General features: G+C 41.8%; 1 protein-coding gene across 1 annotated transcript; it reads right to left on the bottom strand.

The window, feature by feature from the left end:
* Nucleotides 1-447: 447 nt before the first annotated feature.
* On the bottom strand, nucleotides 448-18,624 carry LOC136445735 (nectin-4-like). The gene is made up of 7 exons (XM_066443870.1): nucleotides 18,200-18,624; nucleotides 4,722-5,075; nucleotides 3,384-3,674; nucleotides 2,770-3,036; nucleotides 2,059-2,262; nucleotides 1,144-1,332; nucleotides 448-482 (listed from the first exon to the last, which is right to left on the bottom strand). The coding sequence occupies exons 1-7, from the start codon at nucleotides 18,270-18,272 to the stop codon at nucleotides 448-450; spliced, it is 1,413 nt and encodes a 470-aa protein (XP_066299967.1). The 5' UTR covers nucleotides 18,273-18,624.
* Between the last annotated feature and the right edge of the window lie 505 nt (nucleotides 18,625-19,129).

The following is a 19,129-nucleotide window of genomic DNA, read 5'->3' on the forward strand; positions in this document are numbered from 1 at the left end:
ATGACAAACTTAACTGCTACCGGTGAATTCCGGTATCAAAGAGTGTCAAACTTCTTAGATTAGTTCGCACGCTATCCTTTAGTTTAGATGCAACTAAGTTGGTAAAGCTAGTTGACATATGAAGCATGCAATACACGGTCTGTTCATGAATACATCTATGTATTTTTTGTGGAACCAAAGTGACGGACTGAGTACATGCTCTTATGTAGAGGCTCAATATGCTCTTATGTAGATGCTTAACTAATGCCTCCAAGAAGGCGTTCTGGCGCCGAGATGGAGTTGATGCAAAGTACCATGAAGACCTTCAGGTCATAATGCGGTATCTCGTACTGACCTTATTAGCCTTATCTCGTATGGAGGCTCTGACTTCTTCGTTACATCCGCTGATCGCGATGTCTGGTACTCCCAACCGAAGAGCTGCGTGAAATTAGGAAAGTTCACGTAACGTTAGATGTCATAGAGCCCCAGGTTACCAACCGTTGCTATAGACACACATATGTAGAGCATGTTACATCCGATACTACACATTGGTGGAAACAATTCTCCTATGGAAAACCTCACACGCAGCCTATACAACAAACCTTGGATAGGCTCTTCTAAACTGGGCTGAGATCTCCACTTTTCTTGACACGGTATCTAACCAGCTGTCAGACAATAAGACAATCGTCTAAATGTTTTCTGTGAGAAAAGCTGATTCTGTGATTGTCTAACTGGTTAGAGACCATGCCCACGATCGTGGGCATGCCTTAGCCCAGTTTAGCAATGCCTCCCAAGGTACAGTTAAAACTGCACAAGAAGATCAATCAGGGGACCTCTACAATTTGGTCTAAATATGCGGACAGGTGATAACTATTAACACGATTCATCATGATTGTGTCAATGGGAGAAAACTATTTAAGGGACCACCAAAAAGCTGTCAAATTGGCTGGGTGTCCATTATATAGAGGCGGTCACTTGTTCATTTTTGAATGTACATTGTACAGGCTACAAGGCGAGGCTCTTTGTAGAAGAATGGTGCAAATAGGCGCATTGTTGCAGAGAGTTTAAATGGTCTAACAGCCTTTTTTTCTTTATCTTTTTATGACATCACCTCTAGTATAGCCTATTATTTTGCGATCAATTATGATATTATGTCTTATCTACCTTCTCTCTCCGTCACTGTGATGACTTCTACATAGTTCGAAGGGAACAGCCCGCATCGCCCGTTCAGATAGCCGAACCACCAGCCCTCGTTGTCTCCCCGAATGATGTCGATGATGTCGTTCGACCGTAATCGGAGCTCGTCGTCATCCTTCGGGTCATAGTCGTAGAGAACTCGGGCGTACCTTCGTTCTGATACAAAATGTAAAGAATGGTATGAGTGATTAGACTTTGTCTCGGTTTAAAGAAGTGCCTTTCTTATGTTCATCACGTTCAGAGGAGCCATAGGTAGAACTTTATTGAGCAATTCTAGAATCTCATCTTCTGAAATCAAGTTGAACCTAATTTAAAGCACAAATTATGACTGATACCACTAATACGTAAATCTCACATTTTGATCTTCATGATATTATCACATATCTATATAAGAGGATTTTAGGTAACAGTAAAACAGAAATAGCCAGAAGCATGCTCTTGTTCTCGCAAAGAAGTGATAAAATACTTTATCATTATTGTGCGTTTTGGGTAGGTACAACCAACAGAGCTCAACAAATAACCGTTAGTAAATTAGTAAGCCTGTGTAAAATGTTCAAATAAGCAGTAAGACATTTTCATTGCAACATTTAATCAATACAGCACGCTGTGGTGCGAACTCGAGTGAAACTATTTATACCAACCAATCAAAATTATGATTCAAGACATATAACAGAAATATGTAATGAAAACGGGAACGTCCGATGTATAGTTAAATATCACAAATAAACATGCAATTAGCATTTAACAAGATGATGAAATTCTGATTTAGATGCAATAAGATTTAATTTTAGAAACGTTTAGTTTCAAATGAGTGCAACTGTGTCATTGTGTAACTGTGCAATTCACTGAAAAAAAAGTCGTTATAAAAGAACCCGTATGTACCGTGGTCGCACGCCCCTTTCCTTTTTCCCTCCAGATAGGAGAGCTGTAGGGCGTATCGTGGAACTGCAGCCGTGTTTCGTTTTCTCCTCCGGTGTACGATACAGGTCACCAGCACCGTGCATACTATGACCCACGCCACCGCTGCCGCCACGCCTGCAATAATGGCGACGTGCGGAGAATGCTTCCACGGCTTCTGCACTTCATCTGAAGTTCAACAACATTTCTTACCAATTATAAAAAATACCCATTTGACACCAAGGTATTCATACACAGCGGAAATACCACTGCGTTTTGCTGACTCCTTTAACATTCGGGTGTGTAACGTTGTTTTGTTATGTATGACGGTCAAATGTTACCTCTGTTCATCTTTAATCTACGTGCCTGAAATTGAAGAGCAAGAGCATTCTATTCTAGTTATGAAATACAAATAAGCTCTGTAGTATTAAAGATGGAGAAGGTCATAAATTGTCACACTCCATTTGGATCAGTACCAAAATATGACTACAGATTATGTTTTATACATATTTTTGGAGGTGTGCCTGGAAATACTAATACTTCTAAAGTTTGTGTCAGAAAGTTTTATGGAGATTTCCTGTGCATTAGAAAACGCATTTAATTGGGATGAGATTTTATCACTTTGTAATCTTTCTTTATTGCATTCGTATATTAGTCTGAAAATTATAAGATGCGGTAAAAGTTTGATTATCAAACCTGCGACGACGATTCTAAGTGATCTTGACTCCCCGACGCCGTACCCGTTTCTTGCCGTACATATGTAAACGCCGCTGTCATTGGCCATTACGTTGACCAGTACATGAGTAGCCATTCCGTCGTCAGGGAAATGGCGGGAGTCTAACGGGACATAACTCTTGGCCTTGGTCCATGTGATTTCTGGTTTAGGATTACCGTCTGCGAAGCAGTGCAAGCTGATTCTGTCCCCGGTGACTGATTTGGTGATGTTGGTTATGACTGCAGGATCTGAAAAAAGATTATGTCTGTAAGTCAACATGGCATAGATAAAGTATCAAAAGTATTAAACATCTATCTTACATTCAGTCGTAGGAACAATCGTTAAATGGCGTGTTGTATTCAAAATGTTGCCTTCGTCGAACGATTTCTGCTTCGAGACGATTCCTGTTGCTCATATTTTGCCAGAGATTTCAGGTAATTAGATAATAACAATCAAATGATATTAGATTAAAATGTTGATCTTCATGGATAGATATATGTGAAAGCACAGCCGATGTTCAGAGCTCATTGCGTTGATTTTTACAAGCATTGTTAATATCTTATGTATGAATAATTCATGATTGTGCAATACTCACAGATGACTTTGAGTATAAGTTCGGCTCGATGCATTCCCGTCACGTGATCAACGACGCATGCGTATCTCCCAGCCTCGTTCTTGGACACGTTGCGGATGATGAGAAATGGCGCCTTCATGTTTCCTCTGGTGTACTTCCCGCCATCCCCTGTCTGAACCCGGACGCCATCTTTCTCCCAGAAGAGGGTCTTTATGGGGGGTTTCGCGTCCTTGGTGGTGCATGTCAGGGTGACGTTTTTGGACCACTCCACGACGTATGGGTTCGCAGGACCTACGCTCACTTTGGGCTGGACTAGAAGAACAAAAGCAAAGACAATAATTGTTATGTGCCATATGTGATAAACAGTTCCCCATATCAAAATTAATGCTATTCCTTTTGTTATGATATTTTCACTACTTTTCATTTTTTAGAAATCTTAAAAAGACATTCTTAGATGAACAAAGACATAAATCAACAATCAAACTTGGTAACAAACATGATCAAAGTTCACAGGTAATGTCCGGTTGGTATCTACGATAGCATTCTAGATACATGTCGAAATTGCCATAGTTAATTTTTTGCCTCCCTCCCCACTTTCTGTACTCTCCATTCGTTAGTATTCTTCTTACACCCCCCCCCCACACACACCCTATTTCATGTGAAATAGCTATAATATTTTATGAATAGCCCAAATGCACTTCTAAAAGGCATTTTGTGTCAAGCCCATACGAAAACAACGTGTGTCTCGATGGCACTGAACCACGTCATCACTACATGATCACATCACCGCCTGGCTAAACAAATTATCGCAGAAATGCTCTCATTTGTCTTTACTTGTGTTCAATTAATGAATGCAACTAACGAGAAGACTCAAGCAAACCATCAGGGCAACCAATTTATTGTAAGACTCCATTGATTTGTTGATAAGAATATTGCACACGACGTTAATTTGGTTTCCTTAATTAAAAGATGTTGATTTCCTTGTTTTCTACTTACTTGTGTTACGAATGTCAAGAAAGTTGAAAGGTTAATTTTTTAATCTACGAATCTTTAGGGCTGTCACTTCAGTTGAATGGGTAACCGATTTTAAAGTGGGCCTTACAAAATTAAATATCGTAACAAATTAGGATACAATTGCAAAAGAAATTGCTCAACATTCATTAATAATATAACATTAAGTAGTGATTATCTAACATAGGAGTAATAAATCATACGGACAACTAAAATGAATCAAACTATAACAACTCAAAATCATAAAACAAATTCATTCAATGGTCTTGAGTATTGAGGTGGACAATGTAGCAACCTTCCTAACCATCGTCATAGTCTCTGCAATTATTGTATTCAAAATAAACTTACCCAGCACATTCAAATTAACGTATTTCCTTTCCTCGCCCAGCTCGTCAAGAATGACAGAGACGTAGTATGCCCCTTCATCCGACAACTTTGCCTCCCGAATCTTCAACGATGCTTCTCCAACGAGTTCCGCTCGTCCCTCTAGCGGTCCCAGTGCGTACTGCAGGCCCAGACCTGGTGAGTACATGTAGACAGTTCTCTCCCTCCCACCTGGTAAACCGTCGACTTTCCCCCACATGAGAGTCACCAGACGTCGGGTACTTTTGTACGAGGCTGACAGAGTGGCCGGCTGACCTTTGACGGCGTTGACCCGACTAGCAACCGTCAGTCCAACGCTGTCCTGGGCACCTGTTGAGCCTGTAGAGAAGATAACGTTTAATGACAAATACCTGAAGTGGATGAAAATAACTGCGGTATGATACATTCCAAAAAGCAATCGCGTGACAGTAAGCTCCAAAACTTAAACATTATCTTGACTTTGCAGCTATTCTGAAAAGAGGCTGATCTAAATGCTGAAGAGACTGATCTAAATGTTGAAGAGGCTGATCTAAATGTTGAAGAGACTGATCTAAATGTTGAGGCTGATCTAAATGTTGAATAGGCTGATCTAAATGTTGAAGAGGCTGATCTAATTGTCAGCCAGCAAATACAAATTTTCAATGTTCCTTTCTTGAGAAGCAATAAATCTCTCAGCTTTGAAATGATTTGCCAAGTGCATATGCAAAAGTTTACGACCAAGATTCTGTTCGACCGATCTTCTTGATATTTGAAAGGGATTTTCAATTAAAATGTTAAGAAAGAACTATCATAGAGAAGATGAAAGGGTCACTAATTCGTCATCTATTCACATTATACATAAGTCGACCAACATTACGCCATATTGGAATCGTAAAGGTCACAGCAAGGTCGATCAAGTTAGGTTTATGGCTCAGGAATCAGCGCGAATGAAAGCATAATAGGAATAGAACGGTTTGAAATGGGCCAAATTGAAGTCTAAGGCTGGTCAGAGGTTAACCACTAATGGAAGACAGGTTACAAAGCCAGAACGGCGTGATGTGACCCGAGCAGCACAAATTAGTGCGGTAATTCAATAAGTATATATCCTCAGGGAACTTTGACCTCTAGCTGACGTACATAGCTGATAGACAACGCGCGTGTGACGTCCAACGGCTTCCTATAACAAACTATCGCTGTTCGTGGGGAGGGGGGCGTGTAGGGTAACGGACTCGGAAATGTGGCCGCTTTATCATGATAAAGAATTAACGTGACGCCGCTGATATTGTATCCATATATCAGCAACCAGGACATAAAATTGCAACAGAGACGAAATAATTCAACGTAAGTGCATATCAATATTACATTCCCCACCAAAGGTATCGATTCTCGACTCTCGGGTGGCCTGAGGAATATATACTGTAATTTGAAGTATTTACTACTTGTTGACAGTCGTTTAGGAGTTCATAAACTATACGTCTTTGACCGGGATTTCAATAAAACACACGTTAGGAGCCTGGAGAAATATTTCAAGCAAAATTGCAACAGAAAAAACTTTTTGCTACGAGTAATCGCTATAACTTTGATAATCATGTCTCAATTAGAGGACCCGAACTCATGTCATTTCTTTCCGACAACATGAGCTATTTACCAAGCAAAAACGGTGACCATAACTTGTCCAGAACACGAGAAATGAAAACCGGAAGTTTCGTTGCAGTACCAGAAAAACGCTGGTGTTCCCAAAATCTCATCGAGACCTACCCACCTGCCAAATATCAAGACAATCCATTAAAACATTCTCAAATTACAATGTTGACAGACATACACACACAGACAGACGCACGAACTCTACCGATAACACAACCTTGGCGAAGGCAATAAGCTTTCGTCACATTGTGTTCATCGTCTACTGCCGCTTCTCTCCCTACAGCACTTTGTAGTATAACCCTTCATGGCGACTGAGAATGAATACAGTCTGCACCAGATACTATCGTTAACCACGGAGGTGATACAACATTCTCCACACACAACCTCCATTACAAATGTCACGGAACAACCATCCCACGGGTCAGGATAATGAATGCGCTGCCTCCCCCTGACCAGATAAAATGTCAAAGGGTGCCACCAGTGACAAAATGTCTAACAATCCATCCGCGCTAGTGTGTATGGTTCACTAACTGACTGACACAAACATAATATTACCCCATCAGAGGCATGGCCACGTTTGACATGTGAGGCCATTTTAATCTCCTCCTACGCCAATATATCGTAACACCATCTTGCCGTGAAGGTATTAGGTCTGGTTTACCTGGCGCTCTATCAAGTAACACTGCTACCAGTACGCTGCTTTCTTGACACCTAATAACTCAAATATAGAGATCTGAGAACAAAATAGATTCAAAGAATGAAAAAACGTCAACCATTGCCCTTTTTGGTACAAAATAGTAGAAGAATTTTCATCACCATTGTAGCAATCTGTATTCACGACTTGCTGCTCTTACGATATTTTTTCACTTCACGTTTTAGGAAAATTACGAGTACTTCGCTTCGCCATTGCAATTTTGGCGGGTGTGAAAAATGATAATTGCATTCTGATTGTCGGTACATTTATTCGGTAGAAACTGCATTTTCTTCCTTAGACGTAACGAGTTTTCCTAAGACATGAGGATTTAAAGGCAGTTACTCTAGTCGTGCTAGGCTTATAAAGACATACTTAATGTTCCTTGGAGTTCGTTAGCAGTACTGGACCACCATCTAGGATTGTTAAGTTTATGGAAAGAAAATTACTGTCTAATATACAAAGAAGCTGCTATAGCTAATGATACTGCAATAACTATTTCTCACGAATGTCAGACTCTTAGTAGCGTGGCAAAACAGGCTCATGATTTTGTTGAAGAATTTTTAAGTGATTGAAAATTTGTAAGGAACTTTATAGCCTTAGGGACATTTTTGTTCAAAATTGAGATAATTTTCGAGTCAGCCATTCCTTTTCACTGAACCCTATGCAAATAAGATACAACCCACGCGTCTAACATAACTATGATATATGTCTGAAATATACGATTAACATGTAGTGCTGCCAAATTAGTAAGAAGTCACAGAAATCAAAGATGACAAAAGAGACCCACTGTGCATTACAAATTGTCGATGTTAAAAAGTACAGGCTAAGAGTAAGGAGCTTTGGGGGTTAATATGATAGATGATTCTTTTATAGGGGTCATCTAAGAGTGCCCTTCTTTGAGCCTGATTAAGCACAGCAGTAGTGGGTGATGCAGGGGTTGAGAGAACGCAGAAGAGGTTAAGAGGATAAGTCGTCCCACGATCACCGAGAAAAAATTGTTATTTCTCGGGGGACTTTTGTCCTCCAATAACCTTTCTGATTCGCCAAAAAATAGTTACTCAAGCAGCTAGACAAAATTTTGAAACTGCCAAAATGTTTCAACAGTTTTAAAGTTTATCCTTGAGTAACTGTTTTGGGCGTATCTTATTACCTGGATGTCTAATATTCATCAGCAAACCTTTCTAATAGATTACCTATCTTGGTTTCAGCTCTTCTTGACAGTAGGGATCTAGTAAAAAGATGTGGTATAAAAAGAGGTCATAGAATAACGATAACTCATGATCTTGCACCTAAATAATGAGGGACGACACACCTCTGTTAATTTTCCCTCTGACCGTTGGGTCAAAGCTTGTAGGGGTTATTTGGTAAGTAAATGATGCTTGGTGGGTGTTTTCACAAATGTGCCCCCTGACCTAAAAAAATTCCCTGGAGCGCTCTTAACGCTGACGGGGAAAGTAAATAAGGTGAAAGATCAAGCCACGAAAGGACCTGTGGATGTAAACCTCAGAAACACATTGAAGAAGTCTCAAATGGGTTAAACTGTTTGACAACCCAACCATTGACTCCTATCTTTGATTATTCTCTCCACAACCTTTTACGAAGTTCTTTATTGGCCCCTGAATAGACTCAACTAAAGCCATCAATGCGTTGCTGATGCCTCCGCCACTTAATGACTGCCCTATCTTCTTTACTTTATTTAGCCACGTCTACATCTGCTGAAATCTAGTTTCCTGTAAGGGGTGTTATCTCCACTCATGGTCGGCTTATCTGATGGGAAACCTATAACGTTCCGTTATCTGCACACAAATCCACATTGGGAAACTTTTTCAGGCATCGGATAATGGGTTGAAACTGCCGGCGAGGGCTGTATCAGGCTCTCCATCGTCTCATTCTACGGGCACCCTACTGAAGAACTCCTCATATCGCGGTGTTTGGCCTGTTACCCAATTTGGCTTGCAAGTAAGTTGCTCAATTTTACGATTGGATTATCGGGGAGCGGCGTGGCCTTTGAAAGCAATCCCATTTGTCAGACGGAGGATCCAGCTTCAGAGAGGGGCCATGACCTCCGAAATCCCCACATTGGTCGCCAGATTCGCGCTTGAAACAACGTTAAGGCTTGGTTGAAGAAGAAAGCTTAAAGCTGCTAGGTATGCTCTAAACTTTGACACCAGCGACTTCAATCTGCACAAATAACCGTCGTTATTTCTGTACGGGTTGTGGTTTGGACCAGCCCATGAAATGAGTGCATCAACACCCCCAACCTTCGCTCGAAAGGTCAGATGTCCTGATTACTCTATCATTCTCTGATGATAAAGATGTGGGTAGGCACCCCGGAAATGTAGGCATACATATTGGTTTGAAGCAGTGTTTGGACATAATTCCGTTAATAATCGTAACCTCATTGTATCTCAACCGGTAGCAGCCTCACAGTTGGGCTCCTGTTCTCAATTAGGTGGTAGACTCCGGTTCAATCCTGGGAAGGGCATCTCGGTTGGAGCGTAAAGGGTCCCGTGTTCGAGGAGGTCCATCTAGCAAGTCAAAGGGAAAGACGAGCAACTCTCCCCTGTAAAAACATACCCTGCATCGGAAAAAGCAAGGAAACTCGCTGCCCCATGTACCACAAGGAACTGTAAGGGCTTGAAGTCAACGAACGGACGAATGAAGGAATCGTAAACTCACTGGGAGGAATGGTTAACGTTGTAGAAGACAATGTATCTGCGAACTGTTTTATTCCTTTAGAAATGTAACGCAAAGAATCTAAGCTTCTGGTACAAAAACACAACATATATATATAACCTGGGTGTTTAGATTAAAAGGTCAGCATTTCCATGGATCGATAGGTAAGGATTAAGAAATAAGGATAAGGTCACATATTGGTAGTGTCCATTTTGTCATGATTCAGAAAGCTTTCCGTAGTCCTTGTGAAGTAGATCCACTGAAACAGACCAGCCTAAATCGTAAAACTCTTAGTTTTACTCAAATAAATGCTGAAATGCTTCCTTGTTCTTGTTACTCGTAAACTTCACAAACGTTATTAGCCGTTTTACACCTTCATTTCACACTTGTTTGATAACACATGATTCAACGTAATTGAATGTTTGGCATGAGCTACACAGCGATCGATTCTTTCAGCCAGAGTACAACAAGTTTGCTCGGAATTGTTACGTATTCTGCACAAGAAGGACAAACTCGCAATCTTGTCAACGTGAATTAGGCAAGGAATGTAGAAGCATTCAAGACGTACGTCTGGGTGAACGGAAAAGTTGCATTCATCAAAATTTCTCGCATATCTATGTGATTTTTTTCAATGAATGTAGATGACCTCTGTGGAATGTATCACTTCCAATCAGACATCTTTCCACAGTAATCCACACGGATTCTCCTAATGCATCCAATACTCTCTTATCTATTCTCCATGTCCGTCTGCGCTTCCCTGACTGTCATGATTAAACTCATCAACCAGTCTTGAAGAACGACGGCACAGCTTGGCGAAGCGGTACCCGTACCTGAACTATAAGGGAGAGAAATTAGTCTCTTTCGAGCTGTAGTCAGCACCATGTATTTTGGAACCCAATAGTTATCATTAGCAGATGGGTAGGCGGGCTTATCAAAGGGAAGGACGTTACTGTTGGAAGCACAGGCGTGTTATTACAGCTCTAGTATTGTAGGCCTGCGAAAGAAGACGTCGATAACAACGTTAACGTCCCAAGTACGTATTAAGATTAAAGACTATGGTGCGTCTTTATGTCCCCTGTGAGTACTCATAAACGCAGGAACATATGTTTTGATTAAGTATCAATTTTGAGTGGCAGGTCAGACAATAATGCGGAATGAGCACCTGCGAATTTTATCGTTAATTCCATGAAAGTCGAGTTTCAACGTGGCTTTGGTGTTATATGAGAATAATTAGGTGGGGTATGTTGATCAGGAGATCGTTGAATTTATAACAATGATTAAGTGTTTCTTTTAAGAGTTAAAAGCTAGACTATTATTTCTGGCGGAAACCCTATTTGCCTTCTCATGAAGGAATTTCGATGACCTCGTCCAAAGATTAATCTCGTAAATTTAGTTGACTTCAATTGTCTACCTATAATATATCAAGATGTTGTTAGGGTGTTTTTTGAACAGCTTTTCTTTGCTAGCCTTGTTCTAGGGAGAATTTACTACATTTCTGTAATCATGCACCGCTGAACGCTACGCTGCCCCTACGGCTGTCTAAGCTCTGGGAGTGAGTGAGTGAGTGAGTGAGTGAGTGAGTGAGTGAGTGAGTGAGTGAGTGAGTGATAGTTATATTGGATAAAAGATTTATCATGAAGATAACGTGCAATTGTTACATCACATGTTACACGTTGTAAAGGCTTAGACTTGTTATGTAAACATCGCTCGAGACGTTTGTAGTAGCTAAAGCTCCACCGGACGAATTCTACTATTTGATCACAGTAGTTTTACAATGCTACAGCTGCTATATGTTACCTATGGCAATGCCGCATATGCACTGACCTTTGCACAGTAAAAGAAGTTATGATGTGTGCTGTTTCAACCCCCATTGGCATTAACTATGCATGAAATTACACATGTAACTTGCTGAAACCTTACATTCCGAACATGGACCATTGCCAGTGTGGACTTCAGAACATGATGCAAGAAAAAAAGCATCGATTATTCTGACATTTTCTGGGAATTCTCTACGCCTTCGTAGCTCTGAATCAAATTTGCACCGCGTAGACCTCAGACCTGGGCGTGTAATTGTGGCTCGTAGAATTAGATTGAAGCGTACAGCCTCGGTCAACATGACCACAATCAACGCTTTCAAGTGGGTTACTTGGTGCTACCTCTGGTAAATAAGATGATGGAACGGCGTTGAACCAACTTTCTTTACGTTCTAGCTTTTCCAACCGTCATCATTGGTGCTTATACGTTCTTTTAAAACCTTGGGATTCCTTATCCGAGCATATGTTTTGGATAAATCGTTACTCTTTCTTCTCGATTCACCAAATCTATATTTCCCACTACAATCAGTCCTTAACGGAATCTAATGCATTTGAAAGTAGCAGTAGAGCACTAGAAAAGCAACCATGCGTGTCATGAAGGCCTTGTGACGATGTGGTATTTCAGACAACCTACGCGTATCAAAACCCAACTTCCTAGCTGCAATCAGTTCTATCACCCCGCGTGTGCTGAAGTGCCACACTTTTTGATAACTTAGAAATGAGTCTGGGCCGTCAAATTTCAATTCTATCAGCTGGATATTAGCCTAGACACTCTGCCCGGACCTCTTCAAGAAGATGGCTTGGTAGATTTTACAGTCGTCGTCAGAGATGGTTCTGCCTGCGGGGGTTGGTAGCTTCCTATCTACCAGCGCACAGGAGGAAATGGATAGAAATGCCTTACTGTTTTGTCAAATTAATAACAACAATCACCTATATCCAATCTCTCGTGGTGTGGAAAGATGCTTGGGATGATAACTTGACTACTTACGTTTCACTTAAAGAAATCCTTGGCGGTGCCTCCCAGAGTGTGGAATGACATTTCAGGCTTTGTTGGAGTTACTAACGACTTGTTGACGACTTACCAACCGATTAATGAGAAAACAAAGTAGCTCTGATTGATTTTCTTTACACATTCCAATTGATGAAGCCGTTGGAATTCCTTCCGCTGAATTGAACATAGATGTCCAGTAGGTAGACTTTCCTATACAAACGCCAATTTCATCCAGTTGCTTGAGTAACATGTCCGATACATACTTCGAAACATTGATGGTAGGAGACAATAATGTCAATACGAGCCTGAGGAGAGACATCATTTGAAATTTTCTGTAGAATTCTCATGATCCTAGTTTTCTATTTCAGGACAAAGTTTTAGAGGGAATGGTTTTAAGAGTAGGGCACAGAGAAGACGGAACCTAGTTTTACAGTAATGGAAGTCTGCCTTAACTCACCTTCTGCGGAAATCGATGTTGCGGTAAAAGGTTTAAGACACAAAACTAGAATTATCGATGGTGCTCACCAACCATTCATGGGTTGAAAATGGAGTAGACTCCACTTGAAGCTTATTATTGATGTGCACTATAGTAAAAACCCTGGAGTAATCAAAGGCGTAAATTGTTTGACGGCGCCTTGGGTTTCTTTTCCAGCTCTGTCTTCCGATATTTATTACGCTTGATCACCGGAGAGTAACAGTGATTATTATAGAAATACATTTCCATATACTCTAGTGAGGTTTCAAATTTTGCTCGCTACTCTCTGGACCGAAGCTTTCTGAATGCCTGTGTGATCTATTTGCCAACCTGTTGAAAATCGACGACGTAAACATTTATACATAACCATGCCTAATACTTACGCAAATTACCACTAGATTAGTAATAGGGTATAGTGTTTTATACATAGTATTTAGCGTATTTCATATGTGGTCATATGTGCATTTAGCCAAGCAGAGGTTTCGGTCTAGTGGGGTAGGAGTGTCCGTGTTTTTTTTTTACGAAGGAAGAGGAACGTAAAAAATCCCGGATACTCCTACCCCACTCGACCGAAACCTCTGCTTGGAGAATACATTTAGCACTTTGAGCATGAATATGCATATGCAATAAAGATTATCATTGTTAAATCTATTATCAGCATCTCTGTCTGGTCTCTCTTTATATTATTTCAGCATGTTCAGACCGTTTGCTGCGATTGATAGATCCTATATGGTAAGTGTTAACAACAGGCTCTAAAGTAGACCTCCAGTACGATATCGTACTATACTAATATATGCTTTGGTAAGCCTGTTACCTATCGCTTTTGTATGTTGGAATTTGTATTACACGCCCCGAGAAATGCCACCTCAACCCAACGTTTCGGTATAATTTTGCTGAGTGGGCGATTTAGCGGCAAACGTTTGAGGTCTCCGCGCCCGTTAACGCGGCGGAATAATACATGAAGGGTTTTATTCCTACTTTGAACTTCTCAACGTCTGCCTAAAATTGATGAATGGATGTTGACAGACTTCATAAAACTTCCATGATGACAAAGAATAACCTTGGAAGCAGCGACTGGAAAACGATCTCCTAGAGAGAATAATCCGCACAGCGGACAATGCACTTAAGGTCGTCTGTAGCAGGGTTTGACGTAGGAAAAGTCTTTCAATCTACTCTTAGTTCTGAGGCGATTATGTCAATCGCGTTCATCGCTTTATATAAGAAACGCCCATTTCGTTGCAGACGGTAATACTTTGAGCTAAACATCCCAGTACACGCGACCATAGGATTAAAAACCATTTCATATGTTTTATCACTTTTATCAATTGCTTTCCTGTATGTTTGATATCCGACACACGCAGGTTTGGTACAAGCGCGCATTGCACTGTGCACTGCAGAATATGTTTTTATTTCTGTGGGTTTTTAGAATAGTCCAAAATCATGAGAATCCCTATTATATTTGTTCGGGTCAATGTTTCGCTATATTCTATCCAATTAAAATCACATGTCAGATTTACTTACGTGTAGCGTTGACTGGGGGTGTAAGGTGAGGGTTATCCCACAACCCCGACCGTTAGTCCTTTTAATCTCTGTTATGTTGTTCCCGTGAATTACTAAAACGATACATCACTGTCAGGACATTCTCACAGCTCCACGGGTGACTTCATCACTGCAATACTTGAAGCCTTCTTATTGTTGAATTCCAATCCCATCTCATTTACCATAGTGAAAAAAACATGGAAGCGTAAAGCTCTTTAACGACTGTAATTAACTTTTGTGTTTCGCCGACAGGATTGAAATATGCAGTTAAGTTGGACGTTATGAGATGGAGACCATGATTGCGTAGATTGAGAATCAGAAGGAAGATGTCACCTTGAGGGAAGAATGGAATGATTGACTGCTCGGATCACGCAAGGACGGCTGAGTTACGTCAGGATGAGCTGGAGACGGCAGCAGACACCAGCTAAACATCCGCGACTACGTGCGAGGGGACGAGCCGTACGGTCTAGCGGGCACCTATCTCCGCTCTACCGATGGTAGGTGCCCGCCAGACCATACTAATACAGAAAATGTCCCGCCTGGATTTCAATTATTTTATCTTCTTCTCCCTTTTTGCCTCAAGCAACAGCAGCTCCCATGAATTTGCATCATACCATAAGCCACGACTATCAATCACTCTACACTCTCACATTTACAGGTAAAAGCTGTGATATTGAACGTTAGGCTAGAAGTGTTTTGTAATTTGGAGAATGTTCACACCTCCAGGACTCTAGCGGACTTTTAACGATTGGCTGATTGAAACTATGCGAGCATAGCAGTGACAAATGGTCGAACATAACTTTGCGGCTGCACCATTGCCACGTTCATTGTGTCCTCAAGGCAAAGACGTGGCCTGGGCCACTTCTGATCTACTGGAGACAATACTATTGATTGATCTGCACTTGAACTCAAGCTTTGGTAGCAGGACTCAATCGTTTTGTAGACAGGGAGCATTGAAACGTGGTGCCTGTAACAAATTAAGCCTTGGGGAGAGACGAATGTGATTTGTAAAAGATCGTTTATCTCTCCGGGTCCATCTTTATTTTATGCATGAAGTGTAGATTAGGCCCTAACGGCATGTTGTGTTTAGCTGTAGGTATGTACGTATTCTCCGTGGATGTGATGTTCACTGGTTTTATGTTCGTGCTGAAATATGTACTCCGACTAATGACTATTTAGGGAGGGTGTGACCCGCTTTTTGTTCAAAACAAACAGCATGCACCCGTAATAAATACCGGCTTGGCAACACTTTATAGGCTGGCGGAAGCAAAATCCACGGTGCTCAATGCTATATATGCTTATGGTTAGAACGCAAGACGTAAAACACTCGACACCCCCCCCCCCCCCCCCCCCTATATTCCATTAGGGCGGTGACCTCGTCGCGACAGAGCGATTCGACTGAGCGCTCAACGAATTTCATAGATGAAAAACGACTCATTTTACGATTTGTTTGTTTTGTAGTCTGTTCGGTGATAGCTTTACATTTTACATGATACTACAATCATGACGTCAAGGGTTACATTAACCCAATCATTTAGGTCGCAGCGAGGCCGCAGTGCGATCTCCGTCTAGTGGAATGGGGGCCTTGAGGAATAGCGCCATGACACCACGCCCAAAGAGAATACCTACAACTTTGCGTAATAAAACGGTGCCTTGCCTATTGCTGCTCTAGATATGAAGCATACATACAGTACCACGTACTGAGCCAATATATGTTACAATGTACGGCGGCCGACAATGCGGCGCTACCTCATGATGTGTGCCGTCGATAGTGCGACAGAAATAACCTGTTACGATATGACTTTATCCAATTTCCTACCCCTGACTCTCTTAAGTCTGAGAGGGATCCGGCTGCTACTTCCAAGGACCATCCGTAATGGAGGGTTCTCGAGTTATTAGATTAAGAAAATCTTATTACAGACCTTGACTATTTCCCATGGTTACAGTGAAGGTTGTCTGCCTTGTACTCTATATTGAACTTGAATGTTTGAAATTGAACTTGAATGTCAAGTATTTCTTTGTATACTTGAAGAATTCAACATATTCGAAGCACTCTGCGTTTTTACTGTATGTATTGAATATTCTATTCTATTACAGATCAGATGTTGCTAAATGATGAAACGATGCCAATTTTATTTTGGCATGTTTTTTTCTAGAATTCTGCCAAGTGTCATCAAAGGAGTCAAGTGCGCTTAAGGGCAGTCTTAACTGAACTTGACAGCCGATCTTTCATTTCATAATGCCCTGTCTGCGCCCCCGGTACAGTCTCGGTATGATGAGAGACAAAAGCCGCTTAGCTTGCACGAAGAGGGCGTCCGTGTACTCAGCAAGCCTGCCTGCTGACTTCTGGAACTGCAACGACACCATACATCATCTCTTCTAAACCCCTCATTCCAAAGCACAGCATGATACACGGCACCCCTACGCTTTAAGTTACGCAGCGTCACGGCATTTCCTTCCTAATTTACGCCGGATGAATGCTTTTCCTAAAAGCTTCTTCCAGCCTTGGCGCTTTGCTCTCCCCATTTTCCGCGTTGACGCGGGGAAGAAGCATGATAAAGGTGATGATGATGATATGCAACAATGCACCCCATCATGACAAAAAGCCCCGCATCATCAGAGGGGTGAGATGATTTCGCGGGGAAATCTCGGGCGGCTTATGTTCGGCACGCTCCCGAATCAGCGTTCAACACGCATTCTTCACCCATCAGATGACACTATTCCTACGACCACGTTTAGATGGGTGGGAAATATATCTCTCACGGCGTGGGGTTGCAAAATTGAAGGGCGAGGTAGATACGAGAGAACTCCATGAATATAGACCCGAGACTCAACCCTATGGACATGCCACAGGTGTATTCGTGTTTGTGCGTGACAGAAAATCCTTTTCGTACATATTCAACGTGTCTCTCTCTCTGCGATAAATAATATATCGGGACAAAGGAGACGAATCCTTAATTATAAAGATGCTGCTGTTAGGACTCGGGCTAATGGAAGCGAAGCGCAGGTGTTGAATGTTATCAAAATCAATCAATGTCTGCATCTGGGGCAGAGGCGCGTTAGAACTTAGACTAAACCTCAAGAACGCAGAGATAGGAAGATTATTGATGATAATTTTTCAATCTGACACAGTCGGTGGGCACAAAACGCAGCAGATCAAACAAGTATATTTATACCGACCTCCTCTGATCCCAATTTTCAAAGCTAACTGAGAATATTTAACATCTCCCTGAAGACAAGATCTTTTCGAATTGAACGTGAACTTTGCTCCCAACTTCCTTGGGCATTGCAGATGAAGGCACATCGTCAATATTATTTCTTTGGGGGTAAAATGCAAAAGTCATGGCCTATTATACGATCTATATATTGAAATAGACAAAACCGACTTGTCTTTAATCACTGTCATTTGGAAAGTTAAGAGTCTGGAAAGGAGTGGCCGTAACTGGAAGAAATGTAATATAAGTCTGCCAAAAATAGTTACTCAAGCAACTGGATAAAATTTTGTCTGACTGTTTCTAAATTCTATCCAGTTGCTTGAGTAACTATTTTGGCGTATCTTAGTACCTGGATGCCTAACCTTCATCAACGTAATATAAGTCTGGTTTCTATTAGTAAGTTCAATACTAGGGCTTTAAAACAGTCTCGACTTACCTACGAATCCTTGGCATGCAGCGTAGATCCCAAGAAGCAAAGTTGGCCAACGACGTTTGGCTGTTTGAAGCATATTGAAATCTCTGCCGCGTCTCTGGTATATGGTCCTATCTATCTGTTGCCTCTGAGGCCGGCTGTTGTCAGAAGATGGCTTGGACGTCTATCTCTGATGACACTTTGAATGATCTTAAACTTACGGATTGCTGAAGATTTTTGCACACAAGGCAGTGCTCACAAATAGCCACAACTCTCAACAGTCACTATGCGCATTCCTTGCTTGAGAGGGAAGCCAAACGAATGTATTGGAGGCACGCTGCCGTGGTGGTCACATGAATGATGACCCCTTGTGATACGGGGGCCGTTCCGTGTCAGCAGATTGAAAGGATACACCTGGCTGGCAAACCTCCCGAAGAGCAGCACGTTGTACAGCAGTTCGTACAGCTGTCCGTAGCTCTCTGTTACCTGGCGCGTGCTGTAACTAGTGTCTCAGACCGTGTGTCGTAGCGTGGGCAGTCAGCCAGGAGAATCAGGGTCTGGAGACGAGTCGAACTAGACGACGTAAGCGCGGACGATGGTTCAATAAAGACTGGCAGGTGAGGAAGGTTGCAGCAGACTGGAGGTTGTGGAGACGGTCCCCAGGCGGCATCCTCGTGAAATAGCCAGGCGTGGAACATACCAACTTCCGCGCCGGTAGATACGCAAGGGGGGAGGCAGCATGCAGCCACGCATGCAGTTTTGCCAGCGGCTGCTATATATATTTTTGACAGATATGACTTTCTGAAGTTGTCCGCAAGGGGCTACGAAGGCGCCTCCTCTAAATGAGTCTATTTCTTTCAGCTAATGGTTATAGACCCTGGTATGCATAGATAGGGGTGATGTATTTCCTGCTGTAAAGCTGTTGGGAATACTTGGGTAATTTGGTCTTTTCTT

This window comes from Branchiostoma lanceolatum, chromosome 12 (genome assembly GCF_035083965.1).
Source record: "Branchiostoma lanceolatum isolate klBraLanc5 chromosome 12, klBraLanc5.hap2, whole genome shotgun sequence".
Classification (NCBI taxonomy): domain Eukaryota; kingdom Metazoa; phylum Chordata; class Leptocardii; order Amphioxiformes; family Branchiostomatidae; genus Branchiostoma; species Branchiostoma lanceolatum.

Excerpts from the sequence above, each read along its gene's own strand:
- LOC136445735 (XM_066443870.1), bottom strand. The coding sequence starts at position 18,272 with ATGCTTCAAACAGCCAAACGTCGTTGGCCAACTTTGCTTCTTGGGATC. Across the intron at positions 1,333-2,058 it reads GAAAGGGGCGTGCGACCACG|AACGAAGGTACGCCCGAGTT; the intron begins GTACATACGGGT and ends ATTTTGTATCAG. Across the intron at positions 483-1,143 it reads CACAGTGACGGAGAGAGAAG|CAACGGTTGGTAACCTGGGG; the intron begins GTAGATAAGACA and ends GTGTGTCTATAG.